The 22188-nt window shown below is 44.0% G+C and overlaps 1 protein-coding gene across 2 annotated transcripts in view; it reads left to right on the top strand.

Annotated features, from left to right (window-relative positions):
- The window catches only part of PHF6 (PHD finger protein 6), a 54074-nt gene that overhangs the window by 8725 nt on the left and 23161 nt on the right, over window positions 1-22188 (top strand). For both annotated transcript variants that reach the window (XM_056130179.1, XM_056130178.1), the window contains exons 3-4: window positions 13419-13552; window positions 13828-13871. In XM_056130179.1, the coding sequence (XP_055986154.1) occupies window positions 13419-13552; window positions 13828-13871 (178 nt within the window). The remainder of the gene's footprint in view (window positions 1-13418; window positions 13553-13827; window positions 13872-22188) is intronic.

Genomic DNA, 22188 nt, shown 5'->3' on the forward strand with positions numbered 1-22188 from the left:
GGGAAAAGAAATGAAGAGAAAATTCCTCAAAGAAGAAATTCGAATGCCCAAAAGGCACATGAAAAAAATGCCCTGCGGTTTGGTTCTCCTCTTGAATCTTCCCTTGCCCTGAACTCTTCCTCCTCACAGACACATCACATCGATTCCTTTTCTGGGGGTGTTTTTGCCTCTTCCTGAGCTCTCCCCTCTATTTAGCTCTTCCAGCTTTTCAACATGCAGCTGCTGCTGACTTAAGTTCACCTTTTATTTCTTTTTTTGCTGGAGGGGGGTGTTATTTTGCCACAGCCTGCAGCACTCAGGGCTTATTCCTAACTCTGTGCTTAGTGGTCACTCCTGGCAAACTTGGAGGACCATATGACGTGCCAGGGATTGAACCCCTGTTTGCTGCGTGCAAGCCCTATCCCCTGGCGTACTATTGCTCTGGCCCCTAAGTGCACCTTTTAAAACCCAGTGCCATTGCCTAACTCCATACTTTGACTGGTTCCTTACTACATAACAAAAAAGTATGCAGAGATCTCAGCCTTCCCTTCAGAAGTTATCTCTTGGGGTTGAAGTGATAGTACAGTGGGTAGGGCATTTGCTTTGCACGCGGCCAACCCAGGTTCGATTCATGACATCTTATGTGGTCCCCTGAGCACTGCCAGGAGTAATTCCTGAGTGTAGAGCCAGGAGTAACCCCTGAGCATTTCTGAGAGTGCTCCAAAAGCCAAAAACAATACAGAACAAAAAAGAAACCTTGAAATCATCTCTTGTATTTGGGGGATCTGGCTTTGCTCAGGGCTTACCCCTGTTGTGCTCAGGGGACCATATGTGATGCTCAGGATTGAATTTGGGTCAGGGACGGATGAGGTGAGCACCTTACACACCGTATCATCTCCAGCTGCCAGAGGTCATCCTCTTAACCCACCCCCGATTTGTCTCTCATCTCCTCTCTTTTCAGTTCCCCAGACACTTTGGCTTGTTCCCAGTGCTCTGCGTGTACTGATGTTACTCATCTCTAGCTTATGCTCTGGATTCTGTTCTTAAGTCCAACTCTCAGTCAAGAGAGCTGAACACCGATGTGCATTTTTATGGGGTATTTTTTTGGTGGGGGGAGTGCTTAGGGGGGCTGGCGACCACACCTGGCGATGCACAGAGTTTACTCCTGGTAGTGCTTAGGGGATCCTGTGGAACGCTAGGGATTGAACCCGGGTCGGCTGGGTTGAAAGCAAGTGCCCTATCCAGGGTACTGTCGCTCCGGACCTGGATTTGTTATGGAGGTTCCCAGGACCTTCTCACTGTATCAAGAACTCTCAGGGAGGAGGGCCAGTTTTCTTTGCCTCGTGTAAGTGGAGGTAGTGCATGCACAGCACTTAGCATGGTGCTCCGCGTTTCATTGCTGCTGCGTGGTGTTCTGATGAGTGTGTGGGCGTGCAGTAATTGCTGGTTGCATTTGGAGGCGAGTGGCTGGCGCTTTAGTTGAAGAGTGTGAAACCTTAACTGGAAGCTGGGCATACATTGACCGTGGAAGTAAAGGTTTAGCAGCAAATTCCAGTGTTGCTTTATCAGTGTTTGCAGTGCTCGCCCCATGGGAAGAAGGGAGATCCCGAGGGAGTATGGGTTTACTGGAACAGCAGAAGGCAATGCTGTCCGTCACCTTTCAGCTATCAGAAGGCTTTTCACGTTTCTCCAACCTTCACTCGCCCAAGATGGAGTTACTCTTGTCTCTCTCAGCAGCATGTCAAGGCCTCTCTCTGTGGAGTCTGGAGTGCAACTGTCTATCAGATACTTGGCGGAGGGCCTCCTTCCTACCTGGCACTATGCTAGACTTGGTGGGTCCGCGTGACTAGAGGCAGGTCAAGAATGCCGCAGGAGAGGGGCCAGAGAGAGAACACAGCAGGGAGGATGCTTGCCTTGCACGTGGCCGACCTGGGTTCTATCCCCAACACCATATAAAATTTCCCCTGGCTCCACCACCAGTGATTCCCTGATGACCTCTCGGTGTGGCTTCCAAACAAACAAGAATCTAGAATGCCACCGGAGAGCTGGAAATGATTCCCATTGCTTAGTACCTCCCCCCAGAAGTCAGAAGGCTTCTCAGAAAGGGTCTTCTGAGCGATTCAAGGAGGAGGAATTGGTCAGAAGTATTTAACTAAGTAGTAAATGCCCGTGCTGTTTAGAGTGGGTGGCTCATTGAGCATTCGCTACAGGCAGAGCAGAGTTTGGAGAATTTACCCAACGGTTCCTGTAGACCAAGAAGTCGAAGTGCCAGGTGGCTATAGTGGGCAGCAGCTTCCAATCAATTACTAATCAGAAGGATGGGAGGCGGGGGGACAGGCAGAATCAAATGGCCTCGCACATTCCCCCAAGGCCTGTGTTCTCTCATGGAACCGCATCCCTGGGCAGGTCAACGCTGCCCAGGTACTTTTTGATGAACACACTGAGGTTACAGCCAAGATTGGCACGTTTTGTGTAAGGAACCAGAGAGGTCTTTGTTGTCATTGTTTTGTTCTTTCTGGGGGCGGGGGGCACGCCTGGTAGTGTTCAGGAGGGAGGCCACATGAGGTGCCTGGATTTGTCCCAGGCTCACAGCTGCATGCTAGGCAAAAGCCTTAAGCTTTGTGCTGTCTCTTGGGGCTTCAGATAATAAATCCTTCAGGCTTTGAGCCTTGTTGTCTCAGTGGCAGTCATGGACAATACGTACAGAAATGGCCATGAATGTAGTCCAGTAAAACTTTATTTATGCCCCAGCAGGTAGGGTGTTTACCTTGCATGCAGCCTGCCTGGGTTCAATCCTCGGAATCCCATACGGTCTCCCATGCACCGCCCAGAGTGCTTCCTGAGCACAGAGCCCAGGAGTAACCCCTGAACATCACCAGGTGTGGCTCCCTCAAACAAAAGAAACTTCCTTTATGCCCCCAAGCACACCTGACCCAAACCCTACACCACCATACCTAGCACAGAACCTTCACACCCACACTGCAGGGTCGACTTTGTGGGGTGTGGCCCTGGGACTCCCCTACAGCATCACTGGGTATGACCCTTATATAAAAAATATTTACTTGGGCTGGAGTGATAGCACAGTGGGTAGGGCGTTTGTCTTGCACGCTTCTGACCCGGGGTTCGATTCCCAGCATCCCATATGGTCCCCTGAGCACCACCAGGAGTAATTCCTGAGTGCAGAGCCAGGAGTAACCCCTGAGCATCACTGGATGTGACCCAAAAAGCAAAAAAAAAAAAAGTTACTTTGGAGAAGCAGTTGGTAGGTTGGATTGGTCTTGCAGGACACTCGTTTTAGGATATTTTGCCGGGGGCAAAAACAGGTACATTTTCTCTCTGAATATGTATTCACTTGCCCTCACATCGTCAGTGGTGTCCATGTACTACAGATGTATTTATATACAAGTGAAGTTTTTTTTTAAATCACATTATTGCATGCAGATTAATTCTAATGTGTGCAAATATTTTACTTGTCACTTATGTTAAAAATGAACTTTGCTTTACTTTGGAGGTGTGAAGGAGAATGATTGTAAGCCAGAGAGAAAACTTCGAGTCTAATGATGCAGAAAATCAGGTCTTTGACTATTACTAAAGGCATTTATTTTTTAAAAGCTGTGACTATTTTTTGTCCTTGCCTTTTCTTAATACCTTTTTTTGTAATTGGGAAGGTTATAAATCTGTGTCATTATATAATTATTTATTTGTGCCAGTGGAGAACCCAAACCAAAATATAATTTGCTTGTTTCAGGCTACTTCCTTGAGCATTAGGCCTTCTTGGGAGACTAAAGCTAGCAGGTTAGGACAGTGTGTCTCAACCCTTTTCCCACTGAGGTCTCTTTCCCACCTTTGTTTCTTCCTGTGCCCCTCACAGTCCTCCATTGACATAATTTTCACCTGTGGCCTCCATTGGACTATCTTGTTTTAGACTATTCTCCACCAGAAAGACTCACACTTGAGAAGATCCTGCACAAAACACTTGTTTAGAGAAAGGCCTTCTGATTCTTTCAGAAGAGATAAAAATGCTTCAACGCATCCCAGGAGAGAATTTACATTCTCATCAGTGATGAATCACGAAGCTGGATGGGGTTGGGAATATGTGCTAGTCATCGCCAAGGTCAGGAGACTCGGCTGAGTAACAATTTGCTGCTCTTAGTTCATGGCTCCAATTTCCAAGGTCTCTAAATGGTCTGTTCCGAAACTGATTAGGTTATGTCTATGACTCAGGTGAAAATAAGTACTATTCAGTGGCTGTGGGTTCTTAGAAGTATTGGCATTTTAAATTCTCCATCGGTCAGATTTCTCCCTTTCCAATGATTCTGGGCAGGTTTTAGATTTTTTTTTTTTTTGGTATTGCTTTTAAGCCACACCCAGCATTGCTCCGGGGTTACTCCTAGCTCTGCACTCCTGGCAGTGCTTGGGGGAACTCTACAGGATGCTAGGGATCCAACCCGGGTCTTTTTGTATAAGGCAAGCACCTACCAGCTATATATATATATATATATATATATATATATATATATATATATATCATCACGGTACATCATGGTCCTCCTGTTGTTCATCAATTTGCTCGAGCAGGCCCAGTAACGTCTCCATTGGAGACTTCATTGTTATTGTGTTTGGCATATCGAATACATCACGGGTAGCTTGCTGGGCTCTCCAAGAGGGGCGGAGGAATCGAACTCGGGTCGGCCATGTTGGCTGTGTGCAAGGCAAATGCCCTACCACTGTGCTATCGCTCCAGCCCCATATATATATATATATATATATATATATATATATATGTATATCTCCTAACCTGTGCTAGGGTCATTCATGGAGGTTGTGTAACCAGATGGTGGGGTCAAGACCTGCTGTCTTAGAGCTTGAGCATGGTAGTGCGAGTGTGCAGTCTCCTTAGGGCTAGGAGGTTCATAAGGTGCTGTGAATCAGACTCAGAATCTCACACATGCTGGGCAGGTACATGGATGCTAGAACTAAGTCCCCATCGGCAGATTTCATTTTTGCTTTTAAGATTTTCCATTTCACATTATATAGACCTTTCTTTTATTGTTAATAGCAGTTTTGTCAAACTTTGGTAAGACCTCCTTAAGATAGTGTTGTTTTTTTAAATTGTGTCTCTATGATCAGAAACAGTTAAAGAGTTAGTAGTGTTCTACCCTTAGGAGTTTTTGTTTGTTTGTTTGTTTGTTTGTTTAGGGCCTGGGCAGGAGTGATAGCACAGCGAGGTAGGGTGCTGGCTTTGCACGCAGCTGACCCAGGCCAACCCTGGTTCGATTTCTCCGCCCCTCTCAGAGAGCCTGGCAAGCTAACCGTGATGCATTCAGTTTGCCAAAAACAGTAACAAGTCTCACAATGGAGATGTTACTGGTGCCCGCTTGAGCAAATTGATGAACAACGGGAGGACAGTGCTACAGCGCTACAGTTTAGGGCCCACCCCTGGCTAGGCACAAGGCTGCTTCTGACTCTGCCGGGGGTTCCTTTGTGGTGCCAGGGATCAGACCAGGAATGGCTGCTTGCAAGGCCGGTGCCTTCCCCACTGCACTATCTCTTTGGCCCATCTCCCTTCAGGAATGTTTTAGCTGATAAACTTGGCCATCTGTCCATTCCCAGATAATGCCGAGGCTACATAGTTTGTAATGTTGTTGGATCAATGAGGAATTCTTCTTTTTTCATATTAATTCTTTTATTTTATCGAATCTCCGTGAGATAGAACATTACAGAGCTGTTGATGATTGGATTTCAGTCATCCACATGAAAGCCTGACCTACAGTTGGGAGCAGGTTTCAGGTAGCCCTGCGAGACAGCTCTGACCGACACTGTCGTGCTGTCTTGCTTTCATAGACAATAACGCGCAGAAGAAACAAACAAAGCACCAGTGTTAGGGGAAGTGCTCTCACCTTAGTTTTGTCTCATCTCATGTGAAAACAGCCGAAGTACCTGATTTCCCATTCCAAGGGCTGGAGTCGTTTTTTCTTCGTCAGGGTGGCTGCTTTTTCCCTATGTACCTTTGCAATTTTGGACATTGAAAAAATAATTTTCTTGCAATGGGTGTCTTGAGAGTCCTGGCTGTGAGGAATTGTGCCAGTGTGCTGGTGGTCAGTTCCTGCCCTGCGCAGTCAATTCTGCATCTGTTACATGGGGCACAACTGAGCCTTCAATCACCCTTCCTCCCTTGGTTCCAAAGACTTTTTCTTTGCTTCCTCCCTATCCTGGAAGTTGGTGATCTCATTTGAGTTTCTCTGCATCTCCGTGTTCTGGGCTGGGTTTTCCCTATGAGCTTCCCCCAGGGCTGAGGCAAAAGTTAGCTGTTTCCTTTTTTTTTTTTTTTATTGCTTTTGGGTCACACCCGGCAATGCTCAGGGGTTGCTCCTGACTCTGCACTCAGGAATTACTCCTAGAGATTTTTGGGGCACCATACAGGATGCTGGGGATCGAACCCGGGTCAGCTGTATGCAAGGCAAATGCCCTACCTGCTGTACTATCACTCCGGCCCCTATTTCTTTTTCTTTACAACTGCCCTTTGCAGACTGCCTTGCAGTCCTGGCCCAGTTCCATTGGTGGAGGCAGCAGGTATGTCCCAGTCTCTGACCCCTGCTTGACATTACCTAGGTGCCGGTTTTCACCTCATTCGCTTCCTTGGTTCATCTTTCATCTGCAGGTTATCTTCCTGAGATGCTGCAGATGAGCGACCCCCCCCCCCCCACAGAGGTGCTTTGGGGAGTGGTAGATACAGGGGCAAGAGGTGGGGGCAATGGGATGGTATTGGCCAGGAGGCCCAAAGCTGTAGTTCTGGAAGATGCCTACATCATAATTATTTTTTTTTAAATTTGGGGCCACACCTGGCAATTCTCAGAGGTTACTCCTGGCTTTGCACTAAGGAATTTCTCCTGGCAGTGCTCAGGGGACCTTATGGTTTGCCAGGAAGCAAACCCACATTGGCCACATGCAAGGCAAACACCCTACCCACTGTACTATCACTCTGACTTGTCGTAAATATTTTTAGATATTCCCAAAGACAAGATATTAAATCTCTAGGCATAAGAAATATGAATGCAGGGGGCTGGTGCAATACTACAGTGGTTAGGATGTTTGCCTTGGGTGTGGCTGACTCGGGTTTGATCTCCAGCATCCCATATGTTCCCTTGAGCACCGCCAAGAGTGATTCCTGAGTGCAGAGCCAGGAATAACTCCTGAGCATCACCGGGTGTGACCCAGAAAACAAAAAAAACCCATATGAATGCAAAAAAGTCATTAAGATGCCATCTTTAACCACAGAGTACACTTTCAAATTAACAAATGTATTGAGCACTTCTTTGTAAGGCACAATGTTAGTCTCCCCCCCCCCCCCCCCAGTTCTCTCTAGCTGCAATGTTTAGATAAAAGGTTATATCGATAAAGATAACTTGCCTTGTAAACAGTGAAATGGCAAGGGCCGAAATGGAACCCACACTGTTTTCAGTTGGGGTGTTTGTCAGTGCTAAAGAGTAAACCCAGGGCCTCACACGTGTAAGGGTTTTGCTCTTTCCACTCAAGCCCCATCCCTGCACACTTCATCTTTTTGTCTTGTTTGATATTTTTGACCATATCCAGCAGTGCTCAGGGCGTACTCTCCTGACTCTGTGGTACTGGATCACTCCTGGCAGGGCTTAAAGGGACATATGGGATTCTAGGGATCAAAAACAGGTCAGCCATGTGCAAGGCAAATGCCCTTCCTGCTGTATTATCACTCTGACTGGTCTATTTTGTGTTCCAGAGGAGAGCGTTGAACAATGCTCATTTCAGGGGGTGAAATATAGTGTGTTGGAGACAAAGATTAAAGTGATGTTCCCACTTGATTTTCATAGGTAACGCATGCCAAGGTGAATTTTATATTTTAACTTTATTATGGGTACCTTTTTTCTCCATTTTATTAGTTCTTTGCCATTATTTCCTACCCAAACAGAAATGTCTGCTAAGGCCTGGAGGCATAGTACAGTGGCTAGGGTATGTGTGTTGCACAGGACTAACCCAGGACTGATTGATCTCTGAGCACTGCCAAGTGTGGTCCAAAATCAAAAAAAAAAAAAATTCATCTTCCTTAAGTTGTTCTAATTAACCAACATAATTAGAAAATGGATTTATTTCAGTACAATGGCTTAACTCAATTACTTGGGAATACATTTGTGATTAAAACCAGGCAAAAAAAACCATTTTGATAAATTTTGGACATTTGACTTTCTTTTCATTCTTTCTAAAGTGAAATATGAGTATTAAAGCGTTTGCTCAAAATATTCCCAATATGTTTTTATTTTGGGGCTGGAGAGATTGTACAGCGGGTAGGGTGCTTGTTTTGACATGTCCAACTAGAGTTGGATCTGTGGTGCATCATATGGTCCCTTGAGCATTGCCAGGAATGATCACTGAGCTCAAGCAAGTATGGCCCAAAGAACAAAAACAGCAGGGGCGAGAGCAATAGCACAGGGGTAGGGTGTTTTCCTTGCACGCATCTGACCCGGGTTCGATTCCCAGCATCCCATATGGTCCCCCAAGCACCACCAGGAGTAATTTCTGAGTGCAGAGCCAGGAGTAACCCCTGAGCATTGCTGGGTGTGACCCAAAAAGCAAAAAAAAAATTTTTTTTTAAAAATCCTGTATTTTTAACCATTGCAAAACAAAAAATCTGGAAAATTATGACCAAAACTAACTGTCCCAGATTTTTTCTCTATTCATTTTCCAGCATTTTTCTCTATTCATTTCCATCCATTATATACATAATTGGGTGGATTTTACAGGTTTGTATCCATTTTTCCACTTAGCATTATACATAAACCCATTCCCATCCCATTAAGTTTTATTTTAAAAGAGCACTTTCATGGGCTGGAGGCACAGTTCAGGGTGTCAGGGTGTGGGGGGCAGAGCCAGGAATAGTCCCTGAGCACTGCCAGTTGTGGCCTCACATCCCTCTCTTAACCCTTTCCCCAAAAGAGTGACTTTATAGTTGATTTAAAAATGTTCAGTTGTTTTCCATAAGTATTTTTACATTTTGGACTGTGAGCCTACCTTTGGTGGGGGGGTAGAGTTTGTGCCATGCCCAAAGGTGGTCAGGGATCACTCCTGGCTCAGTGCTCAGAGGACCATATTTAGTGCCAGGGGTCAATCTGAGGTCAGCTGTATACAGGGCAAGTGACTTGCACTACCTTTCCAATCCAAGCCTGCCTTATTTTGCTAATTTTTTGGTAGTGGGCAGGAGTTGGGTCGCACTCAGTGTTGCTCAAGGCTTATTCCTGACCCTGTGTTCTGGCGTCACTCCTGGTAATGCTCAGGAGACCATATGCAGTGCCAGGGATCAAACCCCAGTCGGCCTCATGCAAGTCATGTAATTGCCTAACCTCCTGTATTGTCTCTTTGGCCCCTGAACCTGCTTTTTTGTCTCTAATTTATTTTTGGTTTGGGGACTACACCTGACTGTGCTCAGGGTTTCCTCCTAGCTCTACACTCAGGAATTACTTCTGGCAATACGCAGGGGACTATATGGGCTGCTGGAATTGAACCCAGGTTAGTCATGTGCAAGGCAAGTGCCCTAACCATTGTACTATTTCTCTGATTTTTTTTGAGCCTGCTTTTCTTTTTCTTTTTCTTTTTCTTTTTCTTTTTTTAATTTTTATTCGTGAAACACCATGAGGTACAGTTGTAGACCTACAAATTTTTGTGCTTGGGTTTCAATTATACAATGATCAAGTACCCATCCCTCCACCAGTGCCCATCCTCCACCACCACGGATCCCAGTATTCCTCCCACTACCCCACCCCCAGTCCCACCCTGCCTCTGTGGCAGGCCATTTCCCCCTGTTCCCTCTCTCCTTTTGGGTGCTGTGGTCTGCAAAAGAGGCCATCAAGTGGCAATCATGTTTGGCCTATGGTCTACTTTCAGCATGCTTCTCCCATCCTGGGAGGATCCTCCCAACACCCTTTATTTGGTGCTGCCTTCTCTATCTGAGCTGCCTTTTCCCCTAGCATGTGTGGCTATGAGCCTGCTTTTCTAAAAATGAGATTTACAGAAGTAAAATTACTGACAAAGACTATAAAATTGGTTGAAGGTTTTTTTTTTGTTGTTGCTCTTGTTTTGGAGCCACACCTGGCTGTGCTCAGGGCTTACTCCTTTCTCAGGAGGCAATCCTAGTGGTGCTCTGGGGACCATACTGGATGTCAAATCGAACCCAGGTTGTTCGTGTGGAAGGCCAAGTGCCCTCCCTGGTGTACTATCTCTCCAGCCCCAGAAGCTGTTCAGTGAGGCCCATTCCTGTCCAGAATGGGTATTCATTTTCAGCAGGATCTGACCTCACTGCATTTTTGCCAGTGTTTGAACACAGTTTGGTGTTTTGTTCTTTTTTTTGGGGGGGGGGGCGACTGGGACCAGTCAGTGGTACTGGGAGGGGCTTGGGCTACTCCAGGCTTTGTACTGGGGGCTACTCAGCAGTGTTCAGAGAACTAGACAGTTCTGGGGATGTGTTTGCCCATCGCCGCGGTATTTTTAGAAGAATCTGTTCTTAACCATTTTGGTAGGATTCCCAATGCAGTAGGTTAAACAGTACCTTCCTTTTCCCTTTCCCGCTAATTGACTCCAATGATGTTTTTTCCCCAAATGTATCTAAGCAAATCCATTTTAGATGTACTTTTGAGATAAACAATTTGTAGTAGAGTTCTGAATTAAGTGGAGTAATGTTCACTTTATTAAGTGATAAAAAGCCAGGTCGAAAATGGCATGCACAAGAATAGCACAGGAAAATTATTTCACGAAAGCATGGGGACGGTGCAAGGACATCTTTGCTTGTTGAGTACGAGTGGCTTTTACATTCTCTTTGTGCTCTATTTTGCCTTTTCTAGAATTTCTGTAATCAGTATTTTTAATAGAAATGTAATTTGCTAAATGGAACTTCATAATTCCACTGCAGTTCCAATGCCCCTCCTCCGCCAGAATTTATAAGGGTTCAACTTAACAGCTTTCCTGTTTGATAAGTTGTCACCATATTTGTTTTTGCAGTGATATTTTAAAGTTTCTGTATTTATTTAAGGACATGGAGTATTTCTTGGGCATGAATAATGGGCTGTGGTTCTTGTGTTGTTCTCAGAAGTCACCTATATAGAGAATGTTTGTTTCTTTCTTATAGCTGAATAGTTTTCCAACGGTAGCTTGAATGAGAGATCAAGTGTTTGACCTGCTTAGAGAAATGTGAGAAATGTTCCCGGAATTTATATTGACCTCTTGGTATATCAAAATTGCTTAGGGGCCACATAATCCCAGTGTTACTATGGTAACTATTCTTTATGTTCATATTAATAAAGAGGAATGAGAGCTGTTCAGAATGAAGTGTCTGGCAACCAGGCAACAAATGAACAGGTTTTTAAGATTTACCATATTGTGAATTAATTTTCATATGACATTTATAAATAACTTAGGTAATAACCTCATTAAAAGTCCATTCAGACAGGATAAAAAGGATAACCTCTCAGTATCTGTATTGAAAACCATAATGGCCAGAAGGACGGGGAGGTGGGAGAGAGAGAGAGAGAAGAAAATTGTCATAGAGGCAGACTGTGTGTTTGTGGGAAAGGAGGTGGAGGGAAACTGGGGATATTGGTGGTGGAAAATGTATACTTGTGGCGGGGTAGCGGAGAGAGAGAGAGAGAGAGAGAGAGAGAGAGAGAGAGAGAGAGAGAGAGCAGATTTTCATAGTCAAATTGGCATCACAAAACATTTTTTAGAGCCAGAGGTATGGAGCCAGAGCAGAAGTACAGCGGGTTCAAGAAGTACACTTGCTTGAATGCAGCTGACCCGATTCAATCCCTGGCACCTGATATGATCCCCCAAACCTGCCAGTAGTGATCTCTAAGTTCAGAGCCAGGAGTAAGCCCTGAGCACTGTTGGGTGTGGTCCAGAAAGTAAAAACAAAAGAGCCCGAAGTTATAAAATTCTGATTCTTTTTATTTGCTCTCATCCATTCATGTGCCAGGTTCTGAAATAGTGAGGTTTCCCCCCCTAGAGATTATAATTTATTTAAGTGGAAATGTGAAAAAAATTTCGTTATGAGATTATTTTCCCCCGCTACTAATTTCCAAGAATATCTGTATTCTGACAAAGACCTAACCTATATACTGCTTACATTCCTAACACCACTTCAAATTTCCTCTTGACCACACTGACACAATAGACATTAGTGTTCTGTTCATTTCATCAGGGTTTAACATGGTAAAACTAATAGCCCCAGTGGAATTACATTCAAGTCATTTCTAGACAAAGGAACAAGAAAAAATAGCATTCATTGTTAAATTTTTAAAATTTTTTTAAAATTTTATTTAATTTTTTTTATAAAGTTGTTCACACTAATTGTTTACGTTCAGTATTTCAACACCAATCCCACCACCATTGCACCTTCCCACCACCATTACTTTGAATCTTCCCATCACCACCCCAGCCTGCTCCTTAGGCATATGCTAAATAATTTATTTTGTACTGTTTGCCATGTATAGTATAAGGTGTCATGCAGCCACAGAAGTGGAATTCTAAAATTTTTAAATATTTGGGGTCTGGAGGCATCTCTGGCTTGCTGCTGTCCTCTAAGATTTGTTTGTGAGTCTCCGAATCATGGCCATAATGCTCCTAAATGGTGCCCAGAAGCAGTTCTTGGGCGTGACTGCCAGGAAGCCGGAAGGGCTGGGAGATAGGGGGGAACTCGCTGGTCCCCAGCTCCTTGAAAGCTGAAGTTTTCAGTCACTGGTACTGCATACCTGGGTTTTTTCAGCGGGTTCATTCTCATGCATGGGGGGGTTGGGACGAGCCTGTGAAGGTTGGCTGTGAGTGTGGCAGTGATTGGGTTCTGGAGGTTTGCGGCTGCCGGGGTTTATTTGAGGCAGGTGGAAGGACACACCTGCCCCCCTCTGAGGTGCCCTGGTGAAATCATTCTGGCGCAGGGTGGAGAGACATCTCTGCCACTTGCTGCTCTCCTCTGAGATTCATTTGTGAGTCTCTGAATCATGGCCATTAATGCACTTAAAAGGCCTGCTTTTGATCTCTTTCGAGATTTATTTATGGGTCTCTGAAGAAAGCCTGATAAATGAGCGTGTATAACCTGAGCCGAAGGTGGTTTGTGGGCGTGGCTCCTACATACCTAACTTTTGAACATTTAATTTCTCGGGAAACTTGGTCCCAAGTTGTTGGAGTCCAGCCAGAGACACAGCGGCAATTTTGGAGTATCAGGAAACCCAAAGGCACCATCAGGCTGCTGATGCACTCGCCCTGCGGGTACAGGGTGACCTGCTGGGTGGCACCGGACCTCCAACAACTTTTTCAATAATGAATTTGACCCCCTTGGCGGAACTTGAACTGAAATGCCTTTAATCTGATAGCGCAGCCTCAGCACAGTCACACACTAATCATATTATTTTCTTGCTTTGCTGTAGATGTGTTCTTTGTGCCATTGTCCTGGAGCAACAATTGGTTGTGATGTGAAAACCTGTCACAGGACATACCACTACCACTGTGCATTGCATGATAAAGCTCAGATTCGAGAGAAACCTTCCCAAGGAATTTACATGTAATTATCGAACTTCTCAAGTCTTTTTGTAACAGTCATGCTTTCTTTAGGATTAAAAAACATAAATGTTCAGTCTCAGCACTTCGTCATCAGTGCTTTGACAAAACATGAAGGTGTTTTTGGTATGGAATTTAATGCTTAGGGAAATGGCATAGGATATTTAATCAAATTTCTGTAATCAGGCCTGTGAATGGGGTAGAGTGGACTGTGCGTGGTCTTCATTTGAAAGACATTTAAGCAGTTTACTTGGTAAGCTTCCATTTTCTCTTTTCCAGGGTTTATTGCCGAAAACACAAGAAAACTGCACATAATTCTGAAGGTAGGTTCTCCAGCCACTTTTCATTATCAAAAAGAAATTGAGTAAAATAACAGCATGCTATTTCGTTTTTTTTACCAGAGGATGTTTCTTAGTCCTGAATGCATTTCATCAAATTTTCAAATCAGTAGAACAAAGTAATGTGCCAAATAAAAAATGATCTGATTTTTGGGGGGAGAGATTGTCACCTACAGTACTGTTAGTGGTAGGATTTCATGCATACAGCATTCATCCCATCCCTTCCACAGAATGTCTGCCTCCCTCCACCACTGTCTCAGTGTTCATCACCCAGTCATACACACATAAACACCCTCCCACGGTAAGCACAGTGCTGTAGGCCATTTCTAGTGTCACCTTTGACCATGTGTTATTCCCTCATTATGTTTCTTATGGGCTGGAGCCATAGCACAGTGGTAGGGTGTTTGCCTTGCGTGCAGCCGGCCCGGCCAAGTCGGATTCGATTCCTTCGCTCCGCTCAGAGAGCCTGGCAAGCTACCGAGAATATCTCGCCCGCAAGGCAAAGCCTGGCAAACTACCATGACGTATTCAATATGGAAAACACAGCAACAAGTCTCAAAATGGAGACGTTACTGGGCCCGCTAGAGCAAATCGATGAACAACAGGAAGACAGTGACAGTGATGTTTCTTATGTCCCACATATAAAAAGATATCATTCTGTTTTTGATCCTCTCCTTATACTGACTAATCTGAAGTTTTAAGGAAACATTTGCCTCTGATTTTTTAATAAACTGTTAAGAAAGGGGCTAGAGTGATAGTCCAGCGGGAAGGGTGTTTGCCTTGTTTGCGGCCGACCCGTGTTCACTCCCTGGCATCCCGTATGGTCCCCCAAACACTGTCAGGAGTAATTCCTGAGTGCAGAGCCAGAAGCAACCACTTAGCATCACTGTGTGTGACCCAAAAAATTTTAAAAAAATGAGAAACGTGCATACTTAAGGAAGAAACGATGCTGGTTATTACATCTTTTTGTATATATGTAAATGTGTTAGTAGATCGTAAAGGGAACAGTTGGGATCTTTGCTTTATCACATACAGAAAATGTAAGTCTGGGAATACTGGTACATCTTGTGATCACCAGGCTTTTTGTTTAATTTTTATTTTCATTATCCTACTTTTTCTCTTTTAAAATGGGCATGTTAAGAGGAAAGTGTTAGTTCTAAAATATAAACTTTAAAAATTATTTTGTGATTTGTTTTCACTTAAACTTGTATAAAACCTGGTTATTCATGTGTATATATAGTTAGCCAAGTTGTTTCTGGCTTTTTTCAAGCCATGGGAAAATTCTGAAATTGAATTTTGACTCGTTTCAATTCTTTTCAAACAGATGGTTTTGATACTTTTACTAGAAATATAAAAAGACTATGGTTTAACCTAGTTTGTTCTGTCTTCCCATATAGATTGGGTATGTTGAAAGTTTTTGTTAGTAGAATTAGAATGATTTGACCCAGTTGTTGTAAGGCATTTCTTTGTATAAAGATTTACCTAATTATCAGGGTTTGTTGCCCGTTTTGATCTCTTACATTTTGACTTTTTCTTTTGATTTGGGGGCTAGACCCATTGATGTTCGGGGGCTCCTCCTAGTACAGTGATCCCTGTGATGCTCCGGGAACCATACTGTTTGGAGAACCATGGGGTTCTGGGCATCAAAATTTGTTCCCTGCCTGAAAAGCATGCACTTTAGCCCTTTGAATTATCTCTCCAGTATGTAGATCTTGATTTTTATTTTGTAGTTTTTGGTTTGGGGGCCATATCTGGCAATGTTCAGAGTTACCTCTGGGTCTGCATTCAGGAATCACTCCTGGTGGTGCTCAGGGGACCACATTAGATGCCAGGGATTGAACCAAGGTTGGCTTCATTCAAGGCCCTTACCCACTGTACTCTCTCTAGCCCCAGATAATGATTTTTGTTTAGTTTTCTTTTTTTGTTTGGGGGCCACACCTGCTAGTGCTCAGGGGTAACTCTTGGCTCGGCACTCAGGATCACTCCTGGCGGGCTTGGGGGACTATATGGGGTGCCCGGGATTGAACCTGGGTTGGCTGTGTGCAAGGCAAGAACACACTCTACTATCTTATCTGGCCCCAGATCTTGATTTTTATAAGGAAAAAAATTAGCATTGTTTTCACTCTGGACTCTGGTGTAGTCTAAATAGATTTTTAAAAGCTTTATACTTGGGCCACACCCAGAAATACTCACGGTTGCTCTTTGCTCTGCACTCAGGAATTATTCCTGGCAGTTGTCTGGAACTTATGGGCTTCTCTGGGGATTCGAACCTGAATCAATCACAGGCAAGGCAAGTGCCTTACCTGCTGTACTTCTCTCCATCCCCTCTAAATACATTGAAAAATTAAGGTTAAAAAATCTTTAGGGACTGTGGTGAGAAAGGGACACTCCTTCACTGTTGGTGGGAATGCCGACTAATTCAGCCCTTTTGGAAAACAGTATGGACGATTCTCAAAAAATTAGAAATTGAGCTCCCATTTGATCCAGCAATAACACTCCTGGGAATATATCCCAGAGAGGCAAAAAAGTATAGTCGGAGTGACATCTGCAATTGTCTGTTTATTGCAGCACTCTTTACAATAGCCAGAATCTGGAAAAAACCTGAGTGCCCGAGAACAGATGACTGGTTAAAGAAACTTTGGTACATTTACACAATGGAGTACTATGTAGCTGTTAGAAAAGACAGAGTCACGAAATTTACATACAAGTGGTACTACATGGAAAGTCTCATGTTAAGCGAAATGACTCAGAAAGAAAGGGATAGACATAGAAAGATTGCATTCATCTGTGGAACATAAAGTAACAAAATAGGAGACTAACACCCAAGAATGGCCGGGATTAGTACCAGGAATTTTACTCCATAGCTTGGAGGCCAACCACACATACTAAGGGAAAAGGGAGCTCAGATAAAGAAGGGAACACCAAATAAAGGTGTTGGGAGGATCCTCCCAGGGTGGGAGAAGCATGCTGAAAGTAGACTATAGACCAAACATGATTGTCACCCATTGCCTCTTTTGCAAACCACAACACCCAATAAGAGAGAGAGAACAAAAGGGAATGCCCTGCCACAGAGGCAGGGAGGGATGGGGGGATGGGGGGTGGGAGGGATACTGGGATCAGTGGTGGTGGAGAATGGGTACCGGTGGAGGGATGGGTATTTGATCATTGTATAATTGAAACCCAAGAACAAAAATGTGTAAGTCTGCAACTGTACCTCATGATGTATCACTATTAAAAATTTTTTTAATAAAAAAAAAATCTTTAGGGGCTGGAGTGAGAGTACAATGGGTAAGGCATCTATCTGCCTTGCATGTGACCAATCTTGGTTTGATCCCCAGCACCACATATGGTTCTCTGAGGCCTGCCGGGAGTGATCCCTAGTCTAGGGCCAGGAATAAGCCCTGAGCATAGCAAGTGTTTCCCAAAAACTTGTTTTAATAAGGTAACCAAACTTGAGTACGGCATAAAAATAGAATTTTTTTTCTGTTTGGATCACACCCGGCGATGCACAGGGGTTACTCCTGGGTCTGCACTCAGGAATTACTCCTGGCGGTGTTCAGGGGACCATATGTGATGCTGGGAATCAAACCTGGGTCAGCCGTGTGCAAGGCAAACGCCCTACCCGCTGTGCTATTGCTCCAGTCCCAAAAATAGAATATTTCTGAGGCGATAAATTGCAGGCTAATAAGTCTGTAAGGGTTTTTCTTTGTTTGTTTTGTTTTTAGTGAAACACCATGAGGTACAGTTGTAGACTTACAAATTTTTGTGCTTGGGTTTCAGTTTTAAAATGATCCAGTACCCATCCCTCCACCAGTGCCCATTCTCCATAATTTATATTTTTTAAAAAATTTTTGTTGGTGAAACACCATGAGGTACAGTTGTAGATTTACAATTTTTTGTGCTTGGGTTTCAATTGTACAATGATCAAACACACATCCAACCACCAGTGCCCATTTTCCACCACCACGGGTCTTTTATTCATTTTTTTTTTTAATTCTGGAGTTGAAAAACCTTTGTGAATGATGGAAACCAAGCTTTTCCTACTTTCATTAGTCAGATATTAACTGTTCTTATTCATTCTTTTTAAGACTCGAAGTGACCAAATGTGTTCAGCCAAAGTTTGAAAACTTACCTGACAAAGAACAAGTGTATGAGCATACCGGGGCAGGATATTTGAGAATTATAACAACGATTAATATAGACGTTTCCCTTTTATTCCCTAGATTTCAGAAGCTGATAGTACCATCTAGTGGTAGGGAAACGTCACTGCAGTTTACTGAAAAGTAGAATGCTTTTTTTAACTTGGTCTTTTAAAAAATTGTATTAAAGCACTGTGATTTACAAAGTTATTCGTAGTTGAGTCTTAGACATACAATGTTCCAGCACTGATATCACCACCAGTGTCCCCAGGTTCCTTGCCATCCCCAATCTGCCCCCTCGGCAGGCACATTTTTAAGTTTGGTTGTTGTAGTTTGGATCTTACACGTGCAGTGCTGTTGGTTTTGTGGTATATAGAATAACTGGATTGGGAGAATGCAGTGTATAAAGCAGAATACTTTTGAGCACTTTTTGCTTTGAGAAACTTAATAATGAGAAAGATATGAATTCAGACTTTTCTTTTTTAAAAATATTTTTACTGAGGTTCTGTGCTTTACAGTCCTATTTATGATGGTTTCTCATGCATGTAAATCTAAACACCACCCATATCACTTGTGTACTCAGCATCTTCTCCCAAGGACCCCAACACCGCTCCTTGTCAAACCCTCCCCCAGCTGAGTTGTGTGGATTAATTCTCCCATTAGATAAATTCATACTTTATAAGGCAACCTTTCTTTTAATGTAACAAGTAGGATTAATACAATTCATTTTTGAGATACTGTTAATTTGAATTTTACCTTGAATATATACTTTGTGGCATGTGGAGTTCCCTCATATAATTGAAATATATTTGTGGGTGTGTCTCTGTGTGTATATAGGTAATGTGTTATATAGGTAATGTGTTTATACTCCGTGTATATAGGTAATGTGTTTATACTCATTATAATACTTGCATAATTTTGCAATTTTAAAGTATTGCCATTTGCATTTAATTTTGGCTTTCATCACATTCATCTAATTTGAATTTGTTTGACATTGGGACCTTTGTCAGAAACTTACTATTTGGTTGTACTAATGGGAAACATATGTTCTGCTTTATGATTGTAGTTACTGATGGGAATGTGTGGGATTGTATTCAGGCTCTGTCCTTGTATGAGACCTGGACCGCACTGGTTTCTGGTGCAGAGAAATTCATACCTGTGGCAGTTTCTTGATTCCTTGCTATCTGTGACTTGGTACCTGCTTGGCTAATACTTCAAATGCTAAATAGAGGGCTGGAGAAATAGTGCAGCGGGCAAGGAGCCTCCTTGCCTGCGGCTGACCCAGGTTCCATCCCCTGCATTGGCATTGGTCTCCTGAGCCTGCGCCCCACCAAGACTGTTCCTTGAGTACGACTGGGAATGGCCACCAAGCCAAACATAAACCAACAAACTCATGTTAAATTAGTTTGAAAAAAACTTGAACTGTTTTGAAATTTTCACATTGAGGCTAATGAAATACTAACATTGGAGGATGGATGCATAATAGAAAGAGAGAACTTTTCTATCTTAAAGAAAATGTTACTGATTATTAAATACCTAAAGTCCAGTCCATCAGGTTTGCTTTAGAAAAAAAGAAAGGACTATGAGTTTGCAAAAGAATTTTTACCTTTACCCTGTAGCTCAAGGGTACAGGGTAAAGGGTACATGGGATACTTGACCATTTGCATGCACAGCTCTCATTATGCCATTAGAATATTAGAATGCCAATTGTTAACACTTGTTATATACATACTTTACGTGTTAGGTAAATGTCATTACATAAGGTAACCTTATGTAGGTTGTTTTTGCGATGATTTAAAACATATAAGAAAGCACTTTTGGTACATGTATCTTGCTATGTGTATATATACACACATTACATAAGGTAATCTTATGTAGGTTGTCTGCAGTGATTTAAAACACGTAAGAAGGCATTTTTGGTTCACGTATCTTGCTATGTGTGTATGTACACACACACACACACACACACACACACACACACACACACACACACACCCTGCTGGTGTTTAGAGCTGAATACATTATCCCTCTAGAGTTAGACACAGATTGGTAAATTAGTTTCAATTACCATGTGGCCAGGCCTGTTGAGGTAACATTAAGTAAATAATTACAGTTTGTTTTAGTTGCAGTAAACCGAATCAGTGAGAAATACAGGGTCCCATAACAGCACATTATGTTATTATGGACCTATGAAGAAGTTTTGCTTCATTTGCAGCTGAAGGGACTGAGGGGTGGGAGGGGGGACAGTAGAGTAGGTCAGGCACTTGCTTGCATGTGACCAACCCTGGTTCAAACCCTGGCACCACATATGGTCACCTGAAAACCTCCAGGAGTGGCCCCACTGGAAATGGCCCCATATTCCTCCCCACCCAATTTACAATTCCTTATATCTTAAGAAGTTCTAAAGAAGTTTGGGGGCACATTCAGTGCAGAAGGAATGATTTCCTTTTGAAGATGGTGGGACAGGAAGGGACTGGAAGCTTTCAAGGAATTGGCTGAAAGCTTGCAAATTTAAAGGATGACCATATGGCGCCTGGGCCAGAAGGGTGGGAATTGCAGGTATTGTCCGAAGAGCCACAGGGGAGGGTGAAGGGTGTCCAGCAGGGGAGAAAGTCCTGTGGCTGGAATCCTGCTGAGTCAGGGCAGCTGGCTTTGGCCGGATTGTGATTGCAGAGATGACAGACAGAAATAGATGAATTTGAGAGTTTGGGAGAGAGAATGGAGAGGATTCAGGAGCGAAGAAGACACTGGAGATGGCTCAGGGGATTCTGGCCTCAGTAAATCGATGACTGGGCATGACGCTGCTTCAGAGAACTGTAGAATTGGAGTACACTTCTGGGGCAAGGGGATGAGTTCAATTTTCGTTTTTGTTGTTGTTTTCTTTGGGTGGGGATTGGTTTGGGGGCCTAGCCGACGATGCTCAGGGGTTATTCCTGTGGCTCTGCACCCAGGAATTACTCCTGGCGGTGCGTGGGGGACCATATGGGATGCTGGGAATCGAACTCAGGTTAGCCTCTTGCAAGGAAAACACCCTACCTGCTGTATTATCACTCTGTCCCTGAGTTAATTTTTTTCTTTTCTTTTTTTTGGGGGGGGGGGGGTTGGGCCATACCTGGGTGGTGCTCAGGGTTCACTCCTGGCCCTGCAATCAAAAATCACACAGTGCTCGGGGGACCAAATGTGATGATGGGGATCAAACCTGGGTCAACCGTGTGCAAAGCAAGCACCATCCACCCTGTGCTATGGCTCCGGCCCCTCAAGACGGTTAAATTTTGTAAGGCAGATTGTGAGAGGCCTGTGAGCTCTCCCAAGTTGGGATATCAGATAACCAGATGGATTAGGAATGGTTCCTGTTACAGAATAAAGCCTTTGGCTAGAGATTGAAATGTGCCAAATGTGCATATAAATCAGGGTGTCTCTGTTAGTGGGGGAAATCCCCTCCCCCGCCAAACAATTCCATTCAGAAGGGAGAGTTCAGAAGAGCAGATCTTGGGACAGAGCCTAGAGCAACTTGAGCAATTTCTGGTGCCTGTGGAAGGCTGGGGCTTGGAGCCAAGGGAGACAGAATGGCTGGTTAAGTGCAGCTTCTGTCCGGAAAGACCAGGAAAGGAAGAGAGCAGTTCGAGAAGGAAGCAAAATGCTCAGCCTAAGCACACTAGTGGATGTGACAACCTTAGGGACAGTAAGTTTCGGTAGGCGGTCGAATGGGTCTGAGCAGTAGGGTTGAGGAAGTGGAAATACGGGGCATCGAGGTTTGCTTGGGAGTGGGGAATGTAGGGTGTGTTTATGAGCAAAGGTGCAGACGGGGACTCCTTGCATAAGCAGAGTTACTGCTTATTACCCTGTTACAGCATAGTTCTTCCGTTTAAAGGTGGGGAGATTGGGCCTGAGAGATGATACAGTGAGTAAGGGACTTACCTTGCATGCGCGACTGACCCAGGTTCGATCCCCCAGCATCCCACATGGTCCTCTGAGCACTGCCAGGAGTGATCCCTGAGCACCAACAGGTGTGACTCCCCCCCAAAAAAGAGGGAAGAATGGAGAGAGGTGGCTTGGAGGTGTGTGTGATCTGTTTTTCACTATGAGGAAAAATTTAGGGCCCAGCATGAAGGAGAGAGAAGGTTTGAAAGAATAGGTGTGCCACCTGGGAGAAGTTGTTTGCC

This window comes from Sorex fumeus, unplaced genomic scaffold (genome assembly GCF_029834395.1).
Source record: "Sorex fumeus unplaced genomic scaffold, SorFum_2.1 ptg000075l, whole genome shotgun sequence".
In the NCBI taxonomy this organism is placed as follows: Eukaryota; Metazoa; Chordata; class Mammalia; order Eulipotyphla; family Soricidae; genus Sorex; species Sorex fumeus.